At 43.1% G+C, this 25730-nt stretch overlaps 1 protein-coding gene across 3 annotated transcripts in view; it reads right to left on the minus strand.

The window, feature by feature from the left end:
- Positions 1–2464: 2464 nt before the first annotated feature.
- SNTB1 (syntrophin beta 1) overlaps positions 2465–25730 on the minus strand; it is a 158536-nt gene continuing 135270 nt past the window's right edge. For 2 of the 3 annotated variants that reach the window (XM_034763537.1, XM_034763538.1), the window contains 4 exons: positions 23920–24059; positions 10984–11180; positions 7471–7661; positions 2465–2803 (listed from right to left, as the gene is read on the minus strand). In XM_034763537.1, coding sequence (XP_034619428.1) covers positions 2711–2803; positions 7471–7661; positions 10984–11180; positions 23920–24059 — 621 coding nt within the window. In that variant the 3' untranslated portion in view covers positions 2465–2710. The remainder of the gene's footprint in view (positions 2804–7470; positions 7662–10983; positions 11181–23919; positions 24060–25730) is intronic. The other variant, XM_034763539.1, reaches the window with a different exon arrangement.

Raw genomic sequence — 25730 nt, forward strand, 5'->3', positions numbered from 1 at the left:
CAATCCCATCCAAATATGAATCACTCCAAAATCTGTAAATGATGAAGATATAACATTTGTAATTACCATAATTTTTAATTTGTCTATAAATATATAATATGAACTTTCTTTGCAAACTATTTAGTTATTCACTTATACTTCATATAGAACTGAGCACCTTAGATTACGTACTGTGTAATTTAATTATTGATACTAATATGATTTCTGATTATTTACATTGAACATACATGTTTATATAACATTCCAGTGACTTTACGTGTTAAAGGAATAAGGACATAGTGCAGTATAAGTTACATATGTATTGACTCTTATCCACAGTACACAAGCTGCAGCTTGACTTTCTGAAATTTCTATAGGAACAGGGGTCCAAATGCATAAACATTTAGTACTTGAAGAAAAAACACTTTGCATTATGTGATCTAGAAGGTTTCAGGGGCGATGCCGCCTCTGTTAAATTCACAAACCTTGGCATTTACTTTTTGATACATTTTTGCATAGGCTTTTACTGAAATAGATTCTATGATCAAAGGCCCAACCCTATACTAGCCTCCCTGAAAGAGGTAACCCTAAAATCATGCATACCTAAACCAGAAGAGATCAAAGATCTGCCACAGATAACTGCATGAAAGGAAAATACTGGCAAATTATTTAACATTTATTTGGGGGGGGGGATAAAATAAGTTTTAATTCCTTATTGTAAGTGCCATTAAGGTAGAAATGAAAGTTACTAGATAGGCAAATCACTTTCACCATTTTTGTGAAGATAACTATATTTGTGTATTGTTCAAAAATTACCCTCTTGGGTATAACGTTTTGCAAGTACAATACAGTGTTTGTGAATTCAGCCCAGCATCTCTTTAAAATTTTAAAATGAGTATTTTTCTATTACTAATTAACATATGTATGAAAACCACCATAAATTAAAGCTTTATGTATGTGGAAACAGATTTGACTTATTTACTGTGCTCAAGACCTCAACTGAAAAACAATTACAATGGAATCACTGTTTTATTATTTAGTATGTGTGATTTGTTTTCTTTGCCAGTTGAGGGACATTTAAATTAAAACTTACTTTACTTGTAAAGTTTAAAAAGAAATTCAAATCATTGTAATGCTACAGCTGAACTTCTGCAAGCAATCACATTCATGACTTCTGCTTCTTTCTAAGAGCCTGGAGTTCAAAATGTGGCTTTAGTGTCAACATATTATGAATATCTATTTCAAAGAGTTAGTTCTGTTTGCAGCTTAAAAGTGATATAAATTCAACTTGATCAACAGTTTTTCATTCCACTCCTACTAAATTCTCAGGCCACTTTTTGAATCTCAAATACATTTTTAAACGAATTATTACAGAGCCACGCATGTTTCTTAATGAAATCTATTTCAATTTAACTGATTTAGCAGCAGGACACACTACTAGGTCACAATGTTAAGTGAGGCACTGTAACTTGTCTTGCGGGTAAAATTTTCAAAAGCAACTAGGTGCCCCTGACCTTCAGTGGGACTTAGGCTCTTAAAGTTAGGTTAGTTCTTTTAAAAAGTTTACCCTGTGTGCTCATAAGTTAAGGACACTTGAAGAGGCCCCTTTGTGCTCTCTTGTTGAATAGCCTGTTAACCACAAAAGTCCTATAATTACTTTGGTGCCCCCTACAGGAATGTGCACATATGCTCATTACATATGGACCATTTGAAAATGCCCCTCAATGCTCTGATTTGGGTGCTGGGCTGTTCACTAAGGACCTCTTCGCTGCTTTAGAGCAGAGGTTCTCAAGTGGGGGTATGCCAAAATGAACCAGAGAGCAGGGCTGACATCAGACTCGTTGGAGCCCAGGGCAGAAAGCTGAAGCCCCAGCAACTTCGCTTCATGGGACCCCTTGTGGCGTGGGGCGCCAGGCAATTGCCCTGTTTGCTACGCCCTAATGCCAGCCCAGGCTTTTAATCTACTGGATATGAGAAAAATAGTTTGGGGGGCACAGGTGGGCTGGGGAGTTGTTATAGCATGGTGGGGGGGATGGTGTCGGACAGAAAAAGGTTGAGAACCCCTGCTTTAGAGCACCCTGCCAGAGTATATGCACATACACACAACCTACCCGCTGGGGTATTAAAGCGGGTGCCTCTCATGGCTCCTTATGGAACAGCAAGTCATTTAAATAGCACAAACTGGGATGAAAGTCATATTTTACTGATTTTTTTTTTTTTTAAATCTTCGTAAAGCCGCCACTTCATATAGTATTAAAGAGAAAAAAATCAAGCCTTATTCTGAATCACAACTGATAAGTGCCCAGTCTTGCGTCCGCTTAGCCCTTACTTACTCTATATAAACAAATACTTTGAAATAGGCACGATTTATGATTTCGAAATGTCTACCCATACAGTACAATACTCATTTCCACTGCACAGTATGTGGCTTTAAATTAACATTGTAAAATTCCATTTTTGCCATTAACAACATAACTCATTGTAAATGTCTCCTGCAACTGACAGTGATTTAAAGGACTATTCTGAGTCTGAAATCTGTTGGTCTTTTTCTGTGTGTGCCTCCTTTGTAGCTGATCAAAATGAAGGCTGGGCCTTGGAGAATCACCCGAGCTGAAGTCCCTGCATTGAACTCCAATCTTTTGTAGATTGCTAGCAGCTACAGGTGTCTTCTATTGATTGTACTTCAGATTACCATGGCAGCTTCATTTTTCTTTTAGGAAACAGATGTAATTTACGCCACCAAACCAAGTCTTGTAATCTTAGCTGAAAGGAATGAATGAATGATGAACACAATTGGCTTTGGACAAGAATGAAGGTCCAGTTGCTGAAATTGGAAACGAGATGGAGTTAGTGGTTGTTCAGGTCACAAAGCACTGATAAAACTAGCAGTCATTTGTAGATTATTTATTTGATTTATTACCTGCTAATATTTTTAAATCAATCAGATAAAAGAAACAGCACTTTATCATATCCATCACACTGCATCTTATTTTTCTACAGCTTGTCTTGTTGCAAGTACTTGGGTCATTAAGAGTAATCAATGACCCTGGCACTATGCAAAAAAATCCTACAGCTTCAGAGTTTGCTTTCTGATGGGTCTAGAAACTGAACATTATAGGTTCCTGTAGGGCTGGCTTAGCTGATGTGAGCAGGCCCAACTTAAGATAAGACATGCCTGAACAAGTAATTGCTGAAACTACTAACTATTGTGAATACATTTATAGTAAATAAGGGAAACAAAAACTAACTATTGTGGATATGTTTAGAATAAATAAGGTATACAGAAAAACCTTGACCTGATAAGCTTGCTTTAGAGAGACTAGATGGGTGAGGTAATACCTTTTATTGGACCAACTCCTGTTGGAGAGAGACAAGTTTTCCAGCTTACACAGAGTTCTTCTTCAGGTTCTGGGAATCACCTGAAGAAGAGGTCTGTAAGTTTGAAATCTTCTCTCTCTCACCAACAGAAGTTGGTCCAATAAAGGTATTACCTCACCCACCTTCTCTCTCTAATATCCTGGGCCCAACACTGCATACAAGCTTGCCTTACACAATCTGCAAAGCAATTAGTCTTTACATGCAAGAAGTATAGATGTTAGGGGTTAGGAAAGATGTGTGACGTGGTTTGTGGTGTGTGACATGAATTGGAATTGTGGTTGCCACCAGTTGTTGGGCCAGGCCAGCACAGTCAAAGAGCTGTTACATATCTAACACAATAATCTGAGTGACATGCTGGAGTCGAACTGAGTTTTTTGGATCCCAGAGAACTGGATGAAGTGTCCTCCCAGAACTGGATATGGAGTTCTGGATAAGCCGTGTAGAAAGCTCTCACAGGGAATCCCAATAGTTCTGTTCAAAGGATGGAAGTAGTTTAACCCCTGAAGTTTTCCAACAGGTTCAAGTTTCAGCTGTTAAAGGGAGCCTCACCCAGGAGAGGGGAAGGTTAGGGGGCACAGTTTGGATTGTGAAAGAGAGGCTGAGTGCCTGAGGTTTGCAGGCTGTAACAATTCAAGCAGTCAGTCTGTGTTCAGAGAACAATGAGGAGTCATTGTGGCACCTTAGAGACTAACCAATTTATTTGGGCATAAGCTTTTGTGGGCTAGAACCCACTTCATCAGAACACTGTCTGAGATTGGTTAATGCACTGACCCATGGCCTCCCAGACTCCGTTTGAGGTAGCAGTTGGAAAGGGCATACTTTTGCATAGCTTTAGCAAACTGAGTAAAATTGACTCCCCACGGCCCATCCAAAAACGCCTTTCAACATTAAGATGACGACATAGCCTGAAATTTTTTTTTGAATAATTGCCTTAATTCTACTTTCTTTTGTTTAATGTGTTCTGCTTTGCAAGTGCAAAAAATAAAATCTGTATGCGTCTGAGCCTGACAGCAGAGCAACAGCAGAAACGGTGCAAGGTGTTTACAGGCTTTTCTGAGTGAAGTACCTGACTACATTTGCAGAACATTTCAACTGTCTCCCCCATGCTTCTGTCTGAACTTCCTGATGTAGGCGGGCACACAAAACCTATTCTGAGTGATAGAGCAATACAAAATTCTGAACTGAGTTTAGAAGCCATAAGAATGGTGGGATCGAGTGAATAATTTAGCTCAGAGATTAGGATGCATCAGCATCTCAGTGAAAATTAAACAAGAAGCTGCCTGTCGTAGACAAGCTGTCTTAAGAATAATTTCCAAATATTTAGTGTACAATTTGACTTCAGTTTTATACTAACACCAACATGCTCTAGGCAGCTGCCTTTTCAGGTCCAAAAGTAGGTGGCTACAATGGATTTCACTATATACCTCTACCCCGATATAATGCTGTTCTCAGGAGCCAAAAAATCTTTCTGCGTTATATCGAACTTGCGCAGCTGCCCCTCCCCCCCCCCGAGCACTGCTTTACCACGTTATATCCAAATTTGTGTTATATCGGGTCGCGTTATATCGGGGTAGAGGTGTATATAGAATATAATTTCTAAATGTCACATGGATCTATGTCACTTTCCATTAAGGGTCTGTTCTTACTCTTTTTGATGCTAATAGGAGAACTCTCAACTGCAATATGAGTAGGCTGGGTCTCTGAAATACTTGTTCACTGTACGTTGTCGTCATTGTTATCCTAGCAGCTATAGATGGACCAGTCAGGCTGCACCATCTTTTAACTAGCCAACGGGGTAAATAAAGATGGCAACTGGCTGTTCTGGAGGGCCAGTGCCTCAACAACTGCTAGTCAAGCCAGTTTCCAGAAGGAAAATAGATTCTTCACTTTACTTCCTGCAACAGCAGATGGAATGTTTTGTATCCCATTGATCACACTATAGCAACTATTGCTGTTCTGTTTTTGACATTAGACCTCATTCTACATAGAATAAACCTGTAAACTCATGAACAGTACAATGCAAGGTGTCATCACTATGTAGTAGGCAATAGCAGGACAGTCGATTCTTCCATTATAGAATCCTGCCATTAATAGCGGCCTAGCTCCACACAAGGATTTAGGCACCTAACTGCCACTCTAGGTGCTGAAGTCCAAAATTTAGATCCTCAAACCCCTCACTTAGCTGTTCCCTAACACTGTAGGTGCCTAAACTCTCTAGGCACCTACATTTCCACCAATAAAGTCTCCTAAGCCCCTAAATATTTGCCGTTGAGCATGTACACAATCACCTCAGTCCTGATGCCCAGGCACCTAGCTCATGCCTACGACCCCGCAGGATCTTCAAATGAGGTCTTCCCCCAACTAACTCACTGCGGGACGTGCTCCAGTAGGCAGGCTCAGAGGCTAACTAACTGATCGGCCCCAGACAAAGCAATGGTGGTGGGGATACTGCTGTCTATATGAAACCTTTAGCCCAGTGGTTAGGCTGCTCCCCCAGGAGTCCTGGGATCATTTGTTCCCTCTATCTGATTTGGAGAAAGAATATGAACTTGGATTGCCCAGCTCTCAGCAGAGTGCCCTAACCACTGGGCTATGGGATATTTGAGGTAGGATTGTCTCAGTCTCTCCTGTTGAAACTGTCCCAATTTGTATATGGAACAGGGATTGAAACTTGGGTCTTCTCCATCCTGGGGATTGTTCTAACAACTGGGCTCCTGGCAGGGGTGGGGATAGAGGGGGGGTTCTCTTGCGGGTTTTTTTGTGAGAAAGAGCTGACCTGGCTTAGGTTCCCAATGTCAGAAGAGAGTTCATGAACCCTGCCTAAGTCCTTTTAAGGGGTGGGGTTTAGGCTTAGGTCCCACCCCTCTCCAGTATTTCCTGGTGGCTTGCTGAGGTGACTCCCTGCTCAGCCTGCTGACTTTTGTGAATCCCATTCCTAGGCACCTAACTCTCCACATGCCTTACATATAGAGCCTGGGTACCTAACTCAGGGTTGTGGATTCCATAGGCAGAAGGGTGGCTAAGGGTTAGGTGCTACAGTGCTGAGACGAAGTTCTTTTTGTGGATCTAGCCCCCAGCCTCTACCCTTGAAACAAGTCTATGTTTTGTTCTGCACTTGAAGCGGATATGGTTCTTTGCTTCTGATGTTAGGATTTCATAAAGCCAGGAATAGTGGTACTATATTTTAAATGGCCATTTATTTCCACTCTTTGTTCTACATTAAAATAATGGGAACAGTGTGTTTCCACAGAAAATGACTTTCTAAGCCATTCTCTCCCACTGTTGCAGGTCGATGGCATTAAAGTGCAACATTATGGCCTGATCCTATTACGTGCTGAGTACCTTCAACGTACAGTAACTTAACTGGGAGTAGCAAGCACTTAGCATTTTGCAGGACTGGACACATAGGACAGAATTTTCAAAAGATCTTAGCACCCGCAATTGTGGCAGATCTTCAGAAGTGCTTAAAGCCCATTTGTGCACCAAAAGAAATGGCCAGGTTTTCAAAAGTGCACAACAGATTGGTGTCTGAGTTCTTTTGAAAATCTGGCCCTAAGTGTCACTGTAGGTGCGAGCATGTTTGAAAATCAGTCCTTTGGTTAACAAGTGTTTGCATTTTTCATAAGTGTTTACAGATTGATGCATACAAATGCAAAAACTCTGGAGTGTCTGACCACCATGGAACTCCATTTGTCCCTAAATACAGGAAATCATTCTTCCTTCCTTGCATGGTTTTACCATTTTATCCCTACCCCATTTTTATTTTATTGACTCTTTCTAAGGACCGATCATACCCATGTAATCTTGATAAAAGGCCTTGCCAATTTCCTTATAAATTTTAGTAGATATCAGTCATTATTATTTTAGGAGTTCAACAGTGCATGGAACAATTTACGTTTTGATTACCAGAAATTATGGCACCCAAGAATTGTTTCTACGTGTATATTTAATCTATGTTAGCTAGGTTTGTAAGTGCCTGCCCCAAACCATGAACTCAAGGACAGTCAGCTCCATTGAGCACACTGTCATGCTAATCATGCAAAGAATAATTGCTTGAAATAGTTGCATGCACAAATGGTAACCTGCATTCCCATAGCTAAATGCAGTACTTACAAATTCTCCATCTTTGCCTCCGAAGTCTAAATAAAGCATCCTAATGCCATCATCTGAAGACATTTTTAGTTTTTCATAGGGACACTGTGCAATTGTTTTGGACAAGGCACCATCTTGTGGTTCAATTGTGAGAGAGAATCCATGTTCATAATGGATGGTCAAACGGCACTCCTGGTTTTTGTAGGTGCAAGCTGAACACGAAAAACAAAATTTAGATTATGAGACCTCTGCCCTTAAAAAGCTTGTATTTGTAAAATACCATTCACGTCTTTGGCGACTTATTATCCACTTTACTTACAACATTAACAAGGAAAATATCTTTTAAAGGAAACAGAGTCACCCTGTCTACTTCCACATTTTGACCTGCTTTAAACCTCTTCCAAATTCTATTTAAAATAAAAAGAAACCAACATTCTTTTATAGACAGAAACTCAAGCCACTTTTCTGAAACAAATAGAGTTAAAGTAGTGTGGGTATGAGATTGGAGAGGAGTAGCTAAAGAACTAGACGGTGTGGATTTGAATGTCAGGGTGAGAAAAGTGTACTTTATGTGGCTTTATTCTGTATTTCAGAGTCACTAGTCCTTAGCCATCTTCACTGGCTTTCACTGAGTTTCCTTGAACATATATAGTGGTGTGTGTGTTATGCATAATAGACATATACACACACACACACACACACACACACACACACATATATTCTGTACCAACTCCCATGGAAATTCTAGTAGGTTTCACTAGAGTCCTTTCACAGGATTCTCTTGGTTTCTGCTGGTCTGTGATTTCTACAAGAGGGTGAGTTGCCCTTGCTCTGTTCCAGATTTTGATTGAAAGTTAGCTGGTTCCAGTTGGCAAACAGAATTTCCATTAGGCATATGTAAAGCCCTTCCTCATCCTTTGCTCTTGCTCAGGGATAGAGAGCAGGTGAAATTAGTTGTTCCTTCTGGGCTGTTTACTGCTGTTCCTGTGCTCAGCAGGGCAAGTTACCTCCACAATGCAACTCATTGACTGCTTACAGGTATACTTACCTGAATGATTGATTCCTTGCTCAAGAGGAGTGGACATCTGCATAGTGCAGTCTGTACCTTCATCTGCCTGAAGTTCTACCTGGAAATAAGCCCCTCATGGACCTGAAGGATACTATACCTTCCCCTTACCTCCAATATGAGATCAGTTGCTCCATACTTTGTACCTAACTATTCAAAGATATCTACATGTTCTAGTTTGAAGCTCTCTCTTCAATCCTCTCCATAAGTGTTTCAAATGTTTGTTTTATGCAGTGCAGATAGAACCCCCAATTGTGTCTGGGCTTGGTGGGAAGAGGTGGTGTGGCCATGGTTTGGGCACTGACGGTCCCCTCACTTTTAGGAAGCTTTTGCTTCTCCTGGTCTGAGTAACTAATTTGGTTCATCCTCCTTTCTCCCAGGAGGCTCCCTCTCTGCACTAGGACACTTCCGAATGCATTGCCCCCTGAGCAGCTGATCTGGCTTCATGGGCACCTCCTCAGGACACTACTCCTTACAGAGGCACAGTGGATCAACTGACATGAATGTTCTTGTCAGGACGGAGCTAGGCAGATAAGCGTTGGGTGTGGATGGAAGAAAGCCAGCTGAGTGGATGATGTAAACTGAGCGGTGTTACTTGTAAGCAGTTAAGATAACTGCCTGTCATTGGCCACAAAATCAGAGCTGTGTGGACATGCCCTAAAATTAGAACAGTTGTTTACACCACTTAGCATTAAAAAGGGTTATTTTTAAAGGCTGGCCTGAAGAGCTGTGAAGAAGGACTATGAAAAGCAGCACTCTGAGAACTGACTGATACCTGGTGAAACTTCACATTTGATATAGACCATCAGTAAATTAATCAACTCCCTGTTCTGCACCTCCAGCCTGTGAAAGACTACTGAAATTCTTTCTGCCTTACAACACCCAAACAGGATTCAAATATATAGAGTTAAATTAATTTGTTGGGTGTTATAGGGAGTAAAAAAAAAAAAGTAATTCCCCTGGACCTAATTTGCCTCACCCTTCAGTGTTTGTGTGCATCTCTGAATGCCAATGTACAAAAGAAAATCTCATTAACCTTAAGATTCAGGTAGCACCTCTGCTTCCAAAACAGACATTCAAAGAGCCAGCCTCGCTTTTCAAGCACAAAATGAGCATCAAAAGTTAAAAGCTGCAAAGGGAATCACTGAAGAATTTCAACAAAGATGAAGACTCTTTTGAGTACTAATTAGTTCCCTGGTAATTGAAAAAAGCCCCTGATAATTGTAACCAGCATCTATTGCGGCAGGAATTCTGCAGCATGGCTGACTTAACCTTTACGTTAGCTCGGGGACTGAGTACCAGATGAGACTTAGACCTTCAGGTAGAATTGATGGAGCACCCAATTTTAACAGCATTGATGAAAGGAAAGAGTGGGTGGCAAAGAGATCACAAAACAAGGATTTTACAGGTTTTGGGGATGGGTCTTGAACAGCAAGAACTGCACCCCTTTGAACAAGTAAGAAGGCAAACCAACAAATAGGAGCGACAGGGTGAAGGGGGCTCAGCCAGGCATTCGAGATCAGTAGGCCAAAATATGGGCTTGTCCACATGGGGAAGTTAATCTGAAATAAGGTACGATGTGAATTTGAAGCCCTGTTGCTATTCTGGAATAACTCCACTTGTGGACACACTTATTCCAGAATGAGAGCATCGAGACAGGGAGATAATCCAGAATAGCTATGCCATTTTCCCCATGGAGACAAGCCTTAAGAAGAGAGACTGCCGTGCTCAGTCACTCAATCTTGACTGCATCTTAGAAGGAAGGTAGATTGTCTGAAAGGGGGAGGTGGTTTGCACCCATTGTTATTAGACTGGCCCCCATTTATTATTTAAAAAAACGCAGGTCAAGGTGGGTAAATGGCCTATATCTATTTGTGATTTTTGGACCTGTATGGCTCTGACCTTACCCACTCTTCTTTGCAGACAGGTCCCCCAACCAGATCACCAGTAACCTTTACTCCTTCCCCCCGATGTCTCCTCTTACTCCAGGAGGATGTTCTTTCCAGGGGTCACAGAGCTGAGGCCTTTGAAATACAAGCATAGCAGGAGCCCCTCCTTTCTCATCATGACAATCACTTCCCAAAGGCTTGAGGTCCCCATCTCTGACTCTAGCACTTCATGCATTATTGGCTGCTAGACTCGTATCAGAATGAGGAAGAAAAGAGCAAAATGGAAGTCAGAATGACAAGACAAGGGGCCTGAAAACACACAATTTGCCACAGTTACTATAGAAGTTAAGAGCTGGCTGCAAAAGCAGCAATGAACTTTTCATAGAAACATTTTGTCTACGTTCTGAAGTTTCAATCAGCTCCAGTGGAAATAACTTGGAGAGACCAATAAACTTCTCCAAGCATTGATCCCAGACTAATGATCACAGATCCAGCGTTTTGATTCTCGTACTGAGAAATAGCCTAAGGACAAATGCCAAAGTGACTCAACATAAAGAAGAACTTCCAAGTGTTACTCACAGGTTGTGATTTCCGTGATGAGCTCAGCTGAATTGTGGCAGCCCTGCACTATGTTCCTTGTCCACAGTGAGAGGTCTCGGCTAGTCTCTGTCCTGAAGAGATGGGTTTCAATCCCTTGCCTTGTACCAGTGCGTGTTGCAAAAGATAAATCCACCCCAGATTGTGGGGATCCTTTACCTGGACCTGAATGGACCAACCTGAAATTGGATTTAAAAACAAAATAAAATGTTTGCATTGCTTGACGCTGCTCAAACTTTCACGTTGCACAGCTCTACGCAATGGAGTGAATTTAGTGCTGGTGAAAGGTTCGAGAGTAACAGCCTTGCAGACTGAAGGCTTCTGTTTATCCACACAACAGGTACAGAATGGGCAGAAGCAGGGCAAGAGGCCTTAACACTGACCTGCATATGGGAGAGAGTGTGACTTAGTTTCCAAGCCCACTCAGAGCTTGACGTCCCTATTGAGGCTGCCAACAAGAGTGGCAAATAGTGCTAGTGAGGGTGGCTTTTGTGATGTGGACACATCTTCCAGGAACTGGACACAACACAACCAAGCAGCCCCAAAATCTTGGGACTGGGGTTATATATGATCCTAGTTCTCTCTCATTTGGGCTAGGAATGATACTTGCTGAGCCTGATTTTCAAAACATTGAAAGCACAGGGCAGCGAGCACCAAATCTGCCTCACAATTAAAGCAACTGCACATACAAAGGAGCAACAGGATGTCTAAACGGATGACAAGGTGTCTAAATATTCATCTGGGTGTACAAAACATTCAATTTGCATCAGGGATTGTGGCAATTGTGCGTAAAAATTAGCTACACAATTATGCACCTGACTCTGGCCTTAATGCTTAAGCCCTAAACTGTATGCTTTGCTTCAGAGATATGAGTGCTAATTCAGATAACATTATATAGAGAGAAACCTCTTCTTTCCAGTGGCAAAATGTATTTCTGATAAAACCTACAAATCTGCAACCAGGGCCGGCTCCAGGCACCAGCCCACCAAGCATGTGCTTGGGGCGGTACGGCGGGGCCACGGCCGGGCTCGCCGCCCTCCCCCCGGCACTCCGGCCAGTCGGGGAGAGCAGAGAGCCACGGCGGGCTCGCCGCCCTCCCCCCGGCGCTCTGGCCACCGGGGAGAGCCCTGGCTGGGCGCCCTCCCCCCAGCGCTCCGGCCAGTCGGGGATTTCGGGCCCACGGCTGGGCTCAGCGCCCTCCACTGCCACGTGGGGGGGCGGGGGGGGTTGCCTAGGGCGGCAAAAAAGCCAGAGCCGGCCCTGTCTGCAGCCTACCTTCACAATAAATGATGTTAGCTAACAAGGTAACAGGCTCCTATAAAATATCTAAGGGCAGACACCAAGTACTATTTTGTATATATTTTTCCTTAAACAACTAAAGCACAGATAATTTCAAATGCACCAGCTAACTGTAACCTTGAACTTTTCTCTTATATTTTGTGGAACATAAAGAAAATTGAAGCTACTTTTACTCCAGTATGACCAGCTGATTTTCAGAGTGGCAAAGAAAGGTTTGTTCACCTAGCCCGGAAGCTACATTTTAGAAAAAGTCATTTTAAGATAAAATGTACATCCAAATATCTCTTTTCTCCTTGAGATGATCCATATTTTAAGGGGCGTGCAGGAAGTTAGGGAAGTAATTCAAGGACATTGCAACAATTCAATTGTAATGATGAATGCAGAGAAACATTTCACCATGTAAAGGTTAAACACTAAATCTTGGAGAGACTGAGAAAGTGAAACCACAAGAAAACAAGACTATAAATGTCTTTTTTTTTTTAATCTCACCATATGTAAATGATCAATGTTGTACACAGAGACAATATATAACAAACGGCCACTGCTCCAATATTTGCAATGTAAGATAATCCCTAAATTTAAATATTAATTCCCAACTAACAATTTCTTTTGCACACCTTAAAGAAAGTTTCCTTGTGCCTGACATCACAGAACGGTACTGTTTAATGAAGAAAGTGTATTATAAAATAAAAAGGAAGTAAAGCAACAGGAGTTTGGCATTTGAGAATCAGATGCCTCCATTCTGAAACACTGTACCTTGGAGAGTACTGTACACAAAAGCTCATCTGAATAGATAAAATCACAAAGGCAAAGACATTATGCCTAGAGCAGGGAGATTTTTGAAAGACATAATGGGCCGAATCCTCAGTTGGTATAAATAATGGAGGTAGGCCAATTTATACTAGCTGAAGATCTGGCCCACTCCTCCCTAAGTGCGATTTCTTTGCTGCTGGGATATAAAGTTTTCTAGGTTTGTCCATCTTTGACTTGATGGAAACTTTCCACACATTCGTAGCTTCTGATCAATTTCCTTGATTTAAAAAAAAGACAAAACAAGACAAACCATGAGAAATTAAAGCAGGGCCAGGTTACTGTGTGCAGATCTGCCTCTGACCATGTGGCTGGGGAAATGTGCCTCTTCCACAGAGCTGTATGTCATCACAGTACCCCACTTTCATCCTGCAAGGCAGGCCTGGCTTGAGACATTAACTTCCACAGCCCCCTTCTAGCTTTAGCACCCTCCCATCTTTTGCGGGGGATCCTGAGGACAGCTGCTAGCACACCTCCCTTGCAGCCATGCGACTCGATGGAGGAAGAGGCAGAATCAGAGTTTGAGTGGAGGCCTTCTGAGTCCCCTGTTTGTTCTGCAGGGCTCTCTTCCCCACTCCTAGTGGGACAATATGGTGAAAACTGCAAGGGCCATCTGGCCCTTGACTATCAGCGTGGAGGACTGGGAGTCAGTACTGCTGGGTATATTCCTGGCTCTGCTTCTAACTTTCTTGGGCAAATGACAGCATGCCTGGGTGACAACATGGGTGAGGTAATATCTTTAGTGGGACCAACTTCTGTTGGTGAGAGAGACAAGCTTACACAGAGCTCTTCACAACAACACTGGATACAGCATGCCTGGGCCTCAGTTCCCCAATCTGAACAATGGGTATAATAATCACTTTCACACTGCCCCGATGACCAGCCATTTTTGGGGTTTGAGAGTCATAGATAGAGGGTGTTTTGCAATATCAAACTGTTGTTATAAAACAATAAGTCACAGAGCACAGACTTAACATTATTTCCCATGAGAAATTGTACCCTAGGAAACTATTTCAAAGTTCTCTGTCACATCCTTTCTGCTGTGGACAGAGTTCATTAACTGCTCTAATAAGTACTTCCCAGCACTTGTCACACACTGTGCCATTCAATTTGGAAACCACATACTCCGAGATAGTAAGTGCCTAAAACTAGTTCACTTCTACAGGAAAATGGCATCATATGTTATTGATAACATCAATAATACAGCAGGACTAACATTACTGGTTCTACAGTATATTGACGACACGAGCAGCATGTTGGACCTACATAGTACCATAACGTCACATCCAGTATTAACCGTATTTATTCCCTGCTTTCTCATCCACACCACTATCTTCTGACTTACTCTGAATACTAGAATTTCAGGTACATTATTTAAAATTCTACTCATCATGGCATCAACTGTACATCCAGTTAGAGATCAGGCTTTGCAAAGTCCTGCAGCGAGACATGAACTAGACAGGTACTGAGCAGGGAGTTAATATTATGGGATATCATTACTTTGGTCTTTAAGTCTGAGACAAAGGACTCCCTAGTCTCCTTTTGGCCAATACTATTGCTGTTTATATGAAATATTGGAAACATCAGGCTACTGAAAAACCCGACAGCCATTGAAGAAAGCAAGCTAAACCAGTTCTTTTTGCTAAACCAAAGAGCATGTTATTTAGCTGCTCAAACTGGCTGATTGACACAAAAATCAGTTCTTGGTTTGAGGAGATATCCAAAACCACTTCGAGAGCTTGCCAACAGTCCTAATAACATTACAGAACCTCAGAATATTTACTAGCATGCATCTTTCGCTATTCAGATTAAAAAGAGGTCACCTGAAGGTTATTCAATGGTGGACACTGTACAAAGAACTCCAGAGATAGACTGGAAGCTGGTCATTAGTATAACTTTCAACTTTCAGCCAATGCAGTCATCGGAAGGACAGACTTTCCAAGGTATGAGATCCACACAGTGGTTCTCAACCAAGGGTCCAAGGCCCCCCTGGGGAGCCACAAGCAGGTTTCAGGGGGTCTGCCAAGCAGGGCAGCATTAGACTCGCTGGGGCCCAGGGCAGAAAGCCAAAGCCCCGCTGCATGGGAGTCAAAGCCTAAGCAATGTAGCTTTGAGGGGGGTCCTGTGGTGTGGGGCCTGGGCAACTGCCCTGCTTGCTATCCCTTAATGCTGGCCTTGGCTTTAATATGCAGAAAAACAGTTACTGTGGCTCAGGTGGGCCAGGGAGTTTTTATAGCATGTTGGGGGGTCTCAGAAAAAATACGGTTGAGAACCCCTGCGATACAGTATATGTCTAAGAAGCACGGAGAGCTTCTAGCAAAAATAACATGCATCAGATGAAGTGAATTTTAGCCCACGAAAGCTTATGCCCAAATAAATTTGTTAGTCTCTAAGGTGCCACAAGGACTCTTCCTTATTTTTGCTGATACAGACTAACACAGCTACCACTCTGAAACCTGAGAGCTTCTAGAGCTTTTTCACCAGAACTCAGAGCAGCCACCAGAGGGCATACGAATGTTGGTAACTGTAAACCAGTCTGCTCAGGATTAAGTTGATATGGGGTGTATTAGGAATAGATAGTTACTGTAAAATGCCCCTCTTTACATTCCGTAGAGAGCTGTAAACACAGATTAGTTTTTCAGTTTATCTGATTGCTCCCTCTTCTATTTTTAGTCTGTCTACCTTCTCCATTTTTCAATGCTTTACGTATGCACAGTATCATGAGATGAGGAGTACAAACCAAGGTGTTGGTGCTGGGTGGGACTCTGTGGTCTGCATTTTACTTTAATGATATGAAAAGAATCCCAGGCATGTGTTGCAGCACAGAAAAATCTTCACAAATGACAGTGAAATTCTCATTGACACCCTGGGGAGAATTTTCAAAGCAGATATTCAATGCTCAGCTTAGATTTATGTCAGTAGGCATCGATGTAAGTTCTTCATCAAGTGCAGTCATCAAGCAGCTCAGTGGAGCAGAAAGCTTTGAAAACATTACTCCTTTTCTATACAGGATACTCCCCAGTCTGACTTCCCCCATGAGACCTGCTCTTGAACAGTATCCCCTTTGGAAATCTGTCCCTCCCGGCTCAGTTACTCATCCTAGCTTTGTCCCTAATGTAACCTCACTGGAAGACTCAAGATAAGACCGTACTAAACTTTCAGACCCTCCTAAAGGGAGATAGCAATACAAGTTTGAAAGTGTCCTCCACCTTTGGGGTTGGTTGAATGTTTTTCTAGTCATGTTGCAGAAATAGTGTTTGTGGACCTGGGGAGTACTCACAACAGCTTGCTGCTCAGATAATAGCGAGGGGAATGTTAGAAATACCTAGATAAATTAAACATATCACATAGTAATTGTGACAAAGAGTCCTGTGGCACCTTATAGACTAACAGAAGTATTGGAGCATAAGCTTTTCGCATGTGTTTGACGAAGTGGGTATTCACCCACGAAAGCGTATGCTCCAATAATCTGTTAGTCTATAAGGTGCCACAGGACTCTTAATCGCTTTTTACAGATCCGGACTAACCCGGCTACCCCCCTGATACTTGACACAGTAATTGTGATTATCAAATGTCTAAGCTTTGCTTTGACATTAATTAACAACAGAAGCTATTTGTTGATTTGTGTTCCGAAGCATCAAGAATGTTTCCAGACAAAGGCATTAACTATTAACCGAGTTAACATCATTTCGGCCACAGGATGTAGCTTTGCATTAGCTTTTTGGCATCATAATGTGTAGATATTCAATATTACATCAGAATTTGGAACTTAGCATTTTTTTCATGTCTACTATGATATATGATGCAGTTTTATTGTAGGGTGGTGGTGTTTTTTTTTAACTTCTACAGCACTTTACACACATTTAACATTGAATTTTTTAAGCTGCGCACACACTCCTGTGATGTGGGTAAGTATTGTTATCCCTGTTGGACAAATGAGAGCACACTGAAAGACACATATGGCAAAAATGTCTCAGACTCAGCACCAAAATGCAGGAGCCCTAACTCCCAATCGCCTCTTGTAGTCCTAGAGTACAGCGCCTCCCAGTGTATCATTTAAACTTATCTCTATTATATATGAACCATATTCCACACAAAGCTGGAAGTACAGACTGATCTTTAGGTCTTATATGGATGCCTAACATTTATATGTTGAAATATTGGGGGGGAATCAAACATAAAAAAAAAAAAGACAGATCCATGTAAACCTCTGATGACAAACTGACAAGCAAACAAGGACAGGTTGAAATTCTGCTACTACAGTGCAGTAGAAATACTGCACCCCTTATCCTACCTCCAACTTCCTCTGCTCATTGCCTAAGGTAGATTGACCAGGACTCTATACAATAATAGTATCTGTTACTGAACTTTTTCAGTGTTCAGCAGCATTTCAAATATGCTTTAGCTTAGCAAAAATGTTTTCCCAAGGACTCATAAAAAAGCTGAAAGATGGGAACAGCCAAGATTACAACATGCTGTCTGCAAACTTTCCAGGTGAAAAGTTATAAATTGCACCAGTCAGTGCACAGAAGGGTATTAGAGAATGTGCCAGTGGGCAAGTTAATCACTAACAAATGTCTGAAAGTAGCAGTCAACATCAATAGTAAACTGCAGGCTTTAAAAAAAACAACAACAAAAAATTAGGAGCCCCACTGGGCTTTGAACAAAATACAAAAATAACAGGATGTTTAAAAAAAGACACCACAGGTAGTAGTAGACAGGATTAATTGGTTCAAAAAGACATAGGGACATCCAAACAGTGAGAACCCACCTACCCACAAACAGATCAGCAAAATGTGTGCTTCCAGGTATAATTGGCTCACATTCAGGGCTTCAGAAAGTGAAATCGCATGGGCTCTGAAGGATTTTTTGCCCAGTTTCATTATGTGTCATTGCACAAGTGTCTAGGTGCATTGTGTCATTGATTTTCCCAGTGTTCATTTTCTTAAGCATCAGAAATAGGACACTACTGTAGGCAGGATACTGAAGATGGACTACAATGGTCTCATCAGGAATGTCAGTCCCGGTATTCCTCTTTAAATACCCATTTGCACCTCCTTACTACCAGCTTACATAGAGTTTATGTACTAAAGGTTTCTCATAAGCCTAAAACAGGGGTCCCCAACGCAGTGCCCACAGGTGCCATGGCGCCCACCGGGGCATGCACGTGCGCCCGCCTACTGGCCGCCGGAAAAGCAGCCACCGAAATGCCACAGAGAAGCGGCAACATCAAGAAGCACTACCGCTGAAATGCCACCGAATTTTGATGACGCTACTTCCTGGCGGCATTTAGGTGGCGACGCCTCTTGGCATTGCTGCTTCACGAATTTCGGCGGCATTTCGGCAGCGACGCCTCTTGACATTGCCACTTCACGGCGGCATTTTGGCGGCTGCTTGTCCGGCGGCCACTGTCCTCGGCAGGTAGTCGTCTGGTGCCTGCCCCATGGAAAAAGTTGGGGACCACTGGCCTAGAAGCTGCTGCTTCTGTACTGAGAATTCCCCACTATCCCTGTGTCAACATCACCACGTTAAGTCGACCTAAGTTACGCTACTCCAGCTACATGAATAACGTAGCTGGAGTCGACGTAGCTTAGATTAATTTACTGTGGTGTCTACACCAGACTAGGTCGACAGGAAATGCTCTCCCGTCAACTTACTTACTCCTCTCATTCCTGGTGGAGTACCAGAGTCGACCGAAGAGCACTCTGCCATCGATTTAGCAGATCTTCATTAGACCCACTAATTTGACCCTGGTGCATCGATCGCAGCAGCGTGGATCCCACGGTGAATGTGGACATAGCCTATGTCCCAGCACAGTCAGGAGTCACTTTCATTTGTCACTGGCAGACAGGCAATATTGTATCCAATGTAAACGGGGAGAGGGATAGAATTACAACACATACACACACTCTTTAAAAGACCTGAGCTAATGTTTTCCAAAGTGCCCATGTGACTTAGGGCCCTAAATCCCATTTTCAATAGAGACTTAGTGCATGTCTACACATACAGCGGTGCAGCTGCAGTGCATCTGGTGAAGACGCTCTGTGTCGACAGGACAGAGCTCTTCCATCAGCATAATAAAGCCACCCCTGCGAGAAGTGGTAGCTATGTAGGCCGGAGAAGCTGTACACACCAGCATTTACGTTGGTGTAACTGATGTTGCTCAGGGGAGTGGTTTATCCACACCCTTGAGTGACATAAGTTATACCAACATAGGCTATAGTGTAGACGTAGCAAGAGGCTCCAGGCTACCTCTCCCATTAATATAAGTGGGATGTAGGTGCCTAAATACCTTTGAAGATCTGGGCCCTTGGAGCCTACCGGTTTGTGTACTTTGACCACAGCAAGGTGGGGTGGGAATCTACCCCACACTAGCCCGCTGTGGTCTGCATGCATCCTGCTAACATTCCTTAATGCAGTGGCTCTCAAACTTTTGTACTAGTGACCCCTTGGCTCCTTACAGTAGCCGTATCTAGTCCTCTTTGAAGTGGCACTAGATCAAAATGTGTTAATGAACTGTTAACATGTGTCAGTAGAGTGCACATAAACAGTTAACCCCAGCAGACTAGGGCAGGGTAGATTCACACCCCAACTTGCTGCAGTCTAATAGTTCACGCTGACAAGCCCTAAGTCTCAGTGAAAGTGTTTGGAACCAAAGCTCCTATGGGCCTAAGTCAATACTGAAAATGGGACTTCGGTTCATTTGAAAATTTTACCCAGTCCAAGTTGTTTAAAAAAGGCTTAAAACATTATTCCAAGTGCACTTACTGTTCAAGCATTTAGGACATGGGTTCTCAAACTGGGGGTCGGGACCCCCTCAGAGGGTCACGAGGTTATTACATGGGGGGTCTCGAGCTGTCAGCTTCCACCCCAAGTCCCGCTTTGCCTTCAGCATTTATAATGGTGTTAAATATATTAAAAAGTGTTTTTAATTTATAAGGAGGGTCGCACTCAGAGGCTTGCTATGTGAAAGGGGTCAGCAGTACAAAACTTTGAGAACCACTGGCTTAGGGTCCAATCCAACTCCCCACTTAAATCAGTGGAAAGATTCCCGTCGACTTCACTAGGGGATGGATGTAGCCACTGAAGAGCTTTAGTTTGTTTGTTTTGGGGCCAAAGAGGGTGCAAAAAAGGCCAACTTCTCCCTCAAAAGCCTGAAGGTTAGAAGAAAAATAAGAGATGGGTGGGGAAGTACTAAAGAAATATGGCAAATACCATCTTGTCATTTAATCTGTCTTTAGGGGTGAAATCAGTGTTGTGTGTGAGGTACTGATTTGAGGGTCCAGGAGACTAACGTGCTCCTTTTATTCCCTGAGCAGGCATGGCATGGGCAGCAGCAGCGAATGTGTCCCTTCGCTGTCCTGCCAACATGCCTCCACACGCCTGTGGTTAATCTTACTCCCTAGCTAGGGGGACTGTTCTCGCTGCCTCTCTTGATTTAGCTGAACAATGTGGTCTGTGTAACAACTCACAGCACATAACGTTGCAAAGCAGCAATACTTATACAACCGTGTCTCCAGTCTCTGATCCCGGGACAAGGATTTCTCATTCTGTGTATCCTGCACAACGTGCTACAGTAATACCTACATGCTGGTACAATATGTATCCCCCAGACAAAGGAGAGGGAGAGAGAGAGAGAGAGAGAGACTTTCTATCTACTATGTGTCTTGTATTGCTTCAGTTTTTTAAAACCCATCTGGGGCACAAGTCATTATTAGTGTTATTTCACTTAATGCAAGCACCTTTATCCCCCATTGTTTATGTTTTCCGAAAGTTCTATCAAGGAACATGGGCACAGATTAATTTCCTCTCCCGCCCCCATTTAAAGCTTCCTCGGGTTAGCATTTGCCCCTTCCAGGACTCAGCCCCCACCGGATCACAACATTCTGCTACTTCCTCAGCACAGAAGGATATTGCAATGGGACGAGATGATAAATCATCCTGGCATTGGCCCAGCTACCCCGATACAATGTTACAGCCTTGGGATGCACTACCACCTGCTGCTGCAATGTCGCGGAGTATACACGGTATCAGAGCCTGGTGACAGAATGTCAGCAAGTCCTGCAGTTCTGACACACCCTTCTGCTGCAACATCCTACCTAGGTTTAAATAGGGATTCTTGAATGTGAGCCGTTGTCCTCTTATTGGGTTTGCTGGAGGCACACTGTAAGCTTGTCAGCGTGTTGTAAAGCACAGTGTGATCACCTTACTTTATACCAACACTGTGTGAACAGGAATGAATAAGTTACTTCTCTTTGATTATGTTTGAAAATTCCCAAGAGTCTAGATACTTTGGGGTGAAATAACTTCTAGTATCCTTGGCCTTTTGATAAAGTTTTGATTTATTTTTCATTGAATTATTCAACAACAAAATCTTAGATCATTAGGCAACAAAACTCAGTTGAGTAAACCAAACGAGTGAGAGGTAAAAGGAACTAGTGAGCTTGCCGCGAGTGATACCACTTGTGGCTACTTGGCACCAGTCCCACTGAATGAAATGGCACTGAGAAATCATCTGACTCGGAGTCAGACCAGGGAAATGAGAGCAGCAACTCCTTCTCAAGCCCCGAGACTGTTCTAGCAGACAAATATGATTAGAATTAGTGTCAAAAGCCATAGATGACTCTCAGTGGAAGGAACAAATGTGGGCAGATCTCTCCATAGTGCAGGATCCTGCACACATGCTGGTAAATAAAAATGAAGTCAGTGTGTCTGACAGCTGTACGTCTGACGGTGTCAGCTCAGGATTTAACTGCACTATACTAACCCTAGCCAGTATTTCTCTCTGGGGTCTATTGGGAGTCAGATCCATGAGAGAAGCAGGAAGTCCATCACACAGTTGGAAAATACTTTAACTGGACTCTGTAGGAAAAACATGATGGTATGATGTGTGCACTTCCTGTGCTCTACCCGCTTGCGTGGCAATGATTTCTCATATGATGCCCATGAGTGAAAATGTTTTTGGGGTGGCACTGCACTTTAGTTTTGTCTAAAGTAAATATACTGTAGATCACTTGAAGGACACTAGTTTGGTTAAGAAATATGCTGTTGTCAGGGGTGAAAGTAAAATTGAGCTCTTATCGGTACTGGGCTAGCTTTCCTCCCCCCCCCCACCCCCGGAAGGGGCGGGGCCTCAGGGGAAGGGGCGGGGCTATGATCAGCATCCCCCCCAGTCAACCCATCTGCACTGCCTGGCCTGCACTGCGGTAGTAGCAGCGGCAGCTGGAGCCCCGGGCCCTTTTAAATCGTGACCCCAGGGCAGCTACTTCTTTTGCGGTCCCCCTTCCCCCGCCCAGCCGCCGACGCTGCCACGGCTGCGCTTTAACGTCGCTGCCCCTTTTGCGCCCCCCCAACTGTGACCCTGCCAGGTCGTCACTGCCCCTTTTGCGCCCCCCATTGCCCGACGTTAAAGCGCTGCCGCAGCAGCACTTTAAAATCAGCGGTACAGGCCGGTCCTGGCAGCTACTTTTTACCGGTGCGCCGTACCAGCCCATACCGGGTCCTTTACAGCCAGAGGTGAAAGTGTCTTTGTTTTTCCATTGGCTTTCTTTCTCCATGTTACGGACACAGACACACAGAGAATGGGTGAGGAGACCACACGCCTCTCTGGGTCTAAGCGTCAGTTTCTCTGGGCAAAACACATCTGACTCACATTATTTTTGATCTGTCAGGTGAGTTCCTTGATTCATTATTAAAAAAGAATGGAAAATGGTACTACAGCATTATTTGCAAAGCATTTTCACTCGAACAGGTGAGTCTGGAAACATTTCAATACATTCCAATGGATTATCTTGATGTACGTACTCATGGGACAAAAAATTAGTGATTTTGGGTGACTCAACTTGACACATATCAAAGGGGCTTGATTTTCAGAGGACGGATGCTCAGCAGTTTCAGAAAATCAGGTCCTGTTAAACTGCCTCACATTGGGCACCCAAAATCACTAGTCACCATAGTAAAGTCTTGCCCAGTATGTCTATCTCAGTAATGGCCATATACAAGCATTTTGTTAAATCAATATTTAAGCATGTCATCCAATCAGTGTTATTCATTTGTTTGACTTTAGTAGCTACGGGGAGCATTTTGGCACTTCAACACACTCCACCAGTTAAAGAATTTCAGTATCTATCCATCTCTTTTGGATAGAGCTTGGGCATTACTAGAGATGGACAGGTATGGTCTCTGGTGTTGAAATACTATGGTGATGGGAACCCTAGACATACCTTAGATAGAAAGATAGATTAGATAATGAGAACAAAGAGTTCGCTGAATTAGGAAAAGCTGTAAATAAGCCACTTAGAACAGGAACGCAAACAATGCTGGAAGTAAAACATTCCAAAAATGTGCATGACTCCTGGTGATAGGTGAGCTTCCAAAAAGCTCAGCTGTGGAAACATTACTGGGTGTCATAGTTCCAACCCTGAGTAGTAATGGACTACATTGACTTCCTGGTAGGTTTAGCATGGATAAGCATTCAGAAGTGCAGATGCTTATTTCAAGCCCTTGGGTCTGCAAATTTGATTGGAAATCTCATGGGAACAGGCTCTGTCATGAGATTTCCAGAATTTCTGTTTCAAATCTTGGCCCACAGTATTGTGGGAATAATCTTTCTTGTGATATTTTGGAAATTCCAGTCTTGGACAGAATTTGGAAGTGGGGCAGAGGAGGACACATAAACTGAGTATTTCAAGACCTCAACAAAAAGTTTGGTTCTAAAAACATGACATTTCAAGCATGATGTACATGACAATCTCTTTTCTTACCACTCCTAATAACTACTAGATGGCCTGCAATAAAATATAAAGCTACCTGGTGGCTAGCAGAGGGTAAGTATGGAGAGGGCTGAACCAAGCTTCTTTCATTCGTGGCATGCTGTCATATATTAAAAGGTCTTTCTCGGTCAGTACAACCAGTGCTGGCTTCCAGTGCTTCTCATTCTCTCCTGGCACCTGGAACAGAACACAGTTTCAATGAAACAATGAGTGAGGAAAAGAAGAGGGACAGGCTAGCAGCCTGCAACTACAGAGCCTGCCAATGTGAGCAAGTAGGATTTGGGCTGAAAAGATTAATGAAGAAACAAGTTTTACTACTACAGGTCTCTGGAACGATTCTGCCTCCTGAATAATATCCTAAATTTATGACTAGAAGCAGCAAAAATGGATTAAAGCATAAGGAGATCGATGAACATCTGTCATTATCATTAGTACTAAAACTTCCAAACCTGCTGTATCCTTTGCTCACTATGGGCTGTTACATATGTGAAATAAGCAGAGGAAAACATAGACAGAGCTGGCTCTGTTATTTATATTTGATCTTTAAGAACTCAAGAGGTCTGTTGTCCTTGAATAGGCAACTAGAATGAATACAAAGTATCCTGTGAGAAACAACTCTAAAATAGTGACATGGGGTGGTGGGGGAGAGGGAAAACCTGATGATCTCTTTCTAATTTCTATGATTAATGATTGTTGGCATGATCCTGCACTCAACTTATCACTGGGCAGAAATCATGGCTCTGTTGAAATCAATGGCAAAAAACCCATTGACTTCAATGGAGCTAGAATTTCACCTCTGGTGTTTTACTTACTGCCATGCACTCATTGTACTAGTATGTTACTTCTCAGATTATACTCCTGGGAGAATTCTGCGCCACTGGAATGGGTTACCTAAGGAGGCTGCAGAATCAGCGTCATTAGAGGTTTTTAAGAACAGGTTAGACAAACACCTGTCATGGATGGTCTAGGTCAGGGGTCGGCAACCTTTCAGAAGTGGTATGCCAAGTCTTCATTTATTCACTCTGATTTAAGGGTTCGCGTGCCAGGTTTCACCTTCTAACATTTTTAGAAGGTCTCTTTCTATAAGTCTATAGTATATAACTAAACTATTGTTGTATGTAAAGTAAATTAGGTTTTTAAAATGTTTAAGAAGCTTCATTTAAAATTAAATTAAAATGCAGAGCCCCCCGGACCAGTGGCCAGGACCTGGGCAGCATGAGTGCCACTGAAAATCAGCTTGCATGCTGCCTTTGGCACGTGTGCCATAGGTTGCCTACCCCTGGTCTAGGTTTACTTCATCCTGCCTCAGTGCAGGGGGTCAAGACTAGATGACCTCTTAAAGGTCCCTTCTAGCCCTACATATCTATCATTCTTCCTGAAGCAACATGAACAAAAACATGTTTTGGTTTTACATTGAGAAAAAGATCTCTCAAAAACAGTGAATTTGATTTCATGTTATGTTCAAACTGGACAAAAAGAGTGACTATCACTAAGGCTGCAAGTTTGTCACCTCTGCAGCAGGCAGCCGGTGCGCCTGGCCTGGGGGCAGCTCAGGCAGCCCCTGCACGAGTCGCACCAGCCACCGTGCCCCTCGTGCAGCAGGAGTTTGGGGGTGGGAGGCGGTTGGGTTATGGGATGGGGTGAGGCGGGCTCTGGGTGGCTCTTACCTCAGGGGCTCCCCGGAAGCAGCAACATCCCCCTCACTCAGTGAAGGCAGCGTGCAAAGCTGCCTAGCCATGCCTCTGCCTAGGAGCTGAGCGAGGGGGATGTTGTCACTCCCAGGGAGACGTGGCGCCAGGCAGGGAGCCTGCCGGTCATGCCAACTCCTCCCCTCCCCCCACCAGCACC

This window comes from Trachemys scripta, chromosome 2 (genome assembly GCF_013100865.1).
Source record: "Trachemys scripta elegans isolate TJP31775 chromosome 2, CAS_Tse_1.0, whole genome shotgun sequence".
NCBI lineage: Eukaryota > Metazoa > Chordata > Testudines > Emydidae > Trachemys > Trachemys scripta.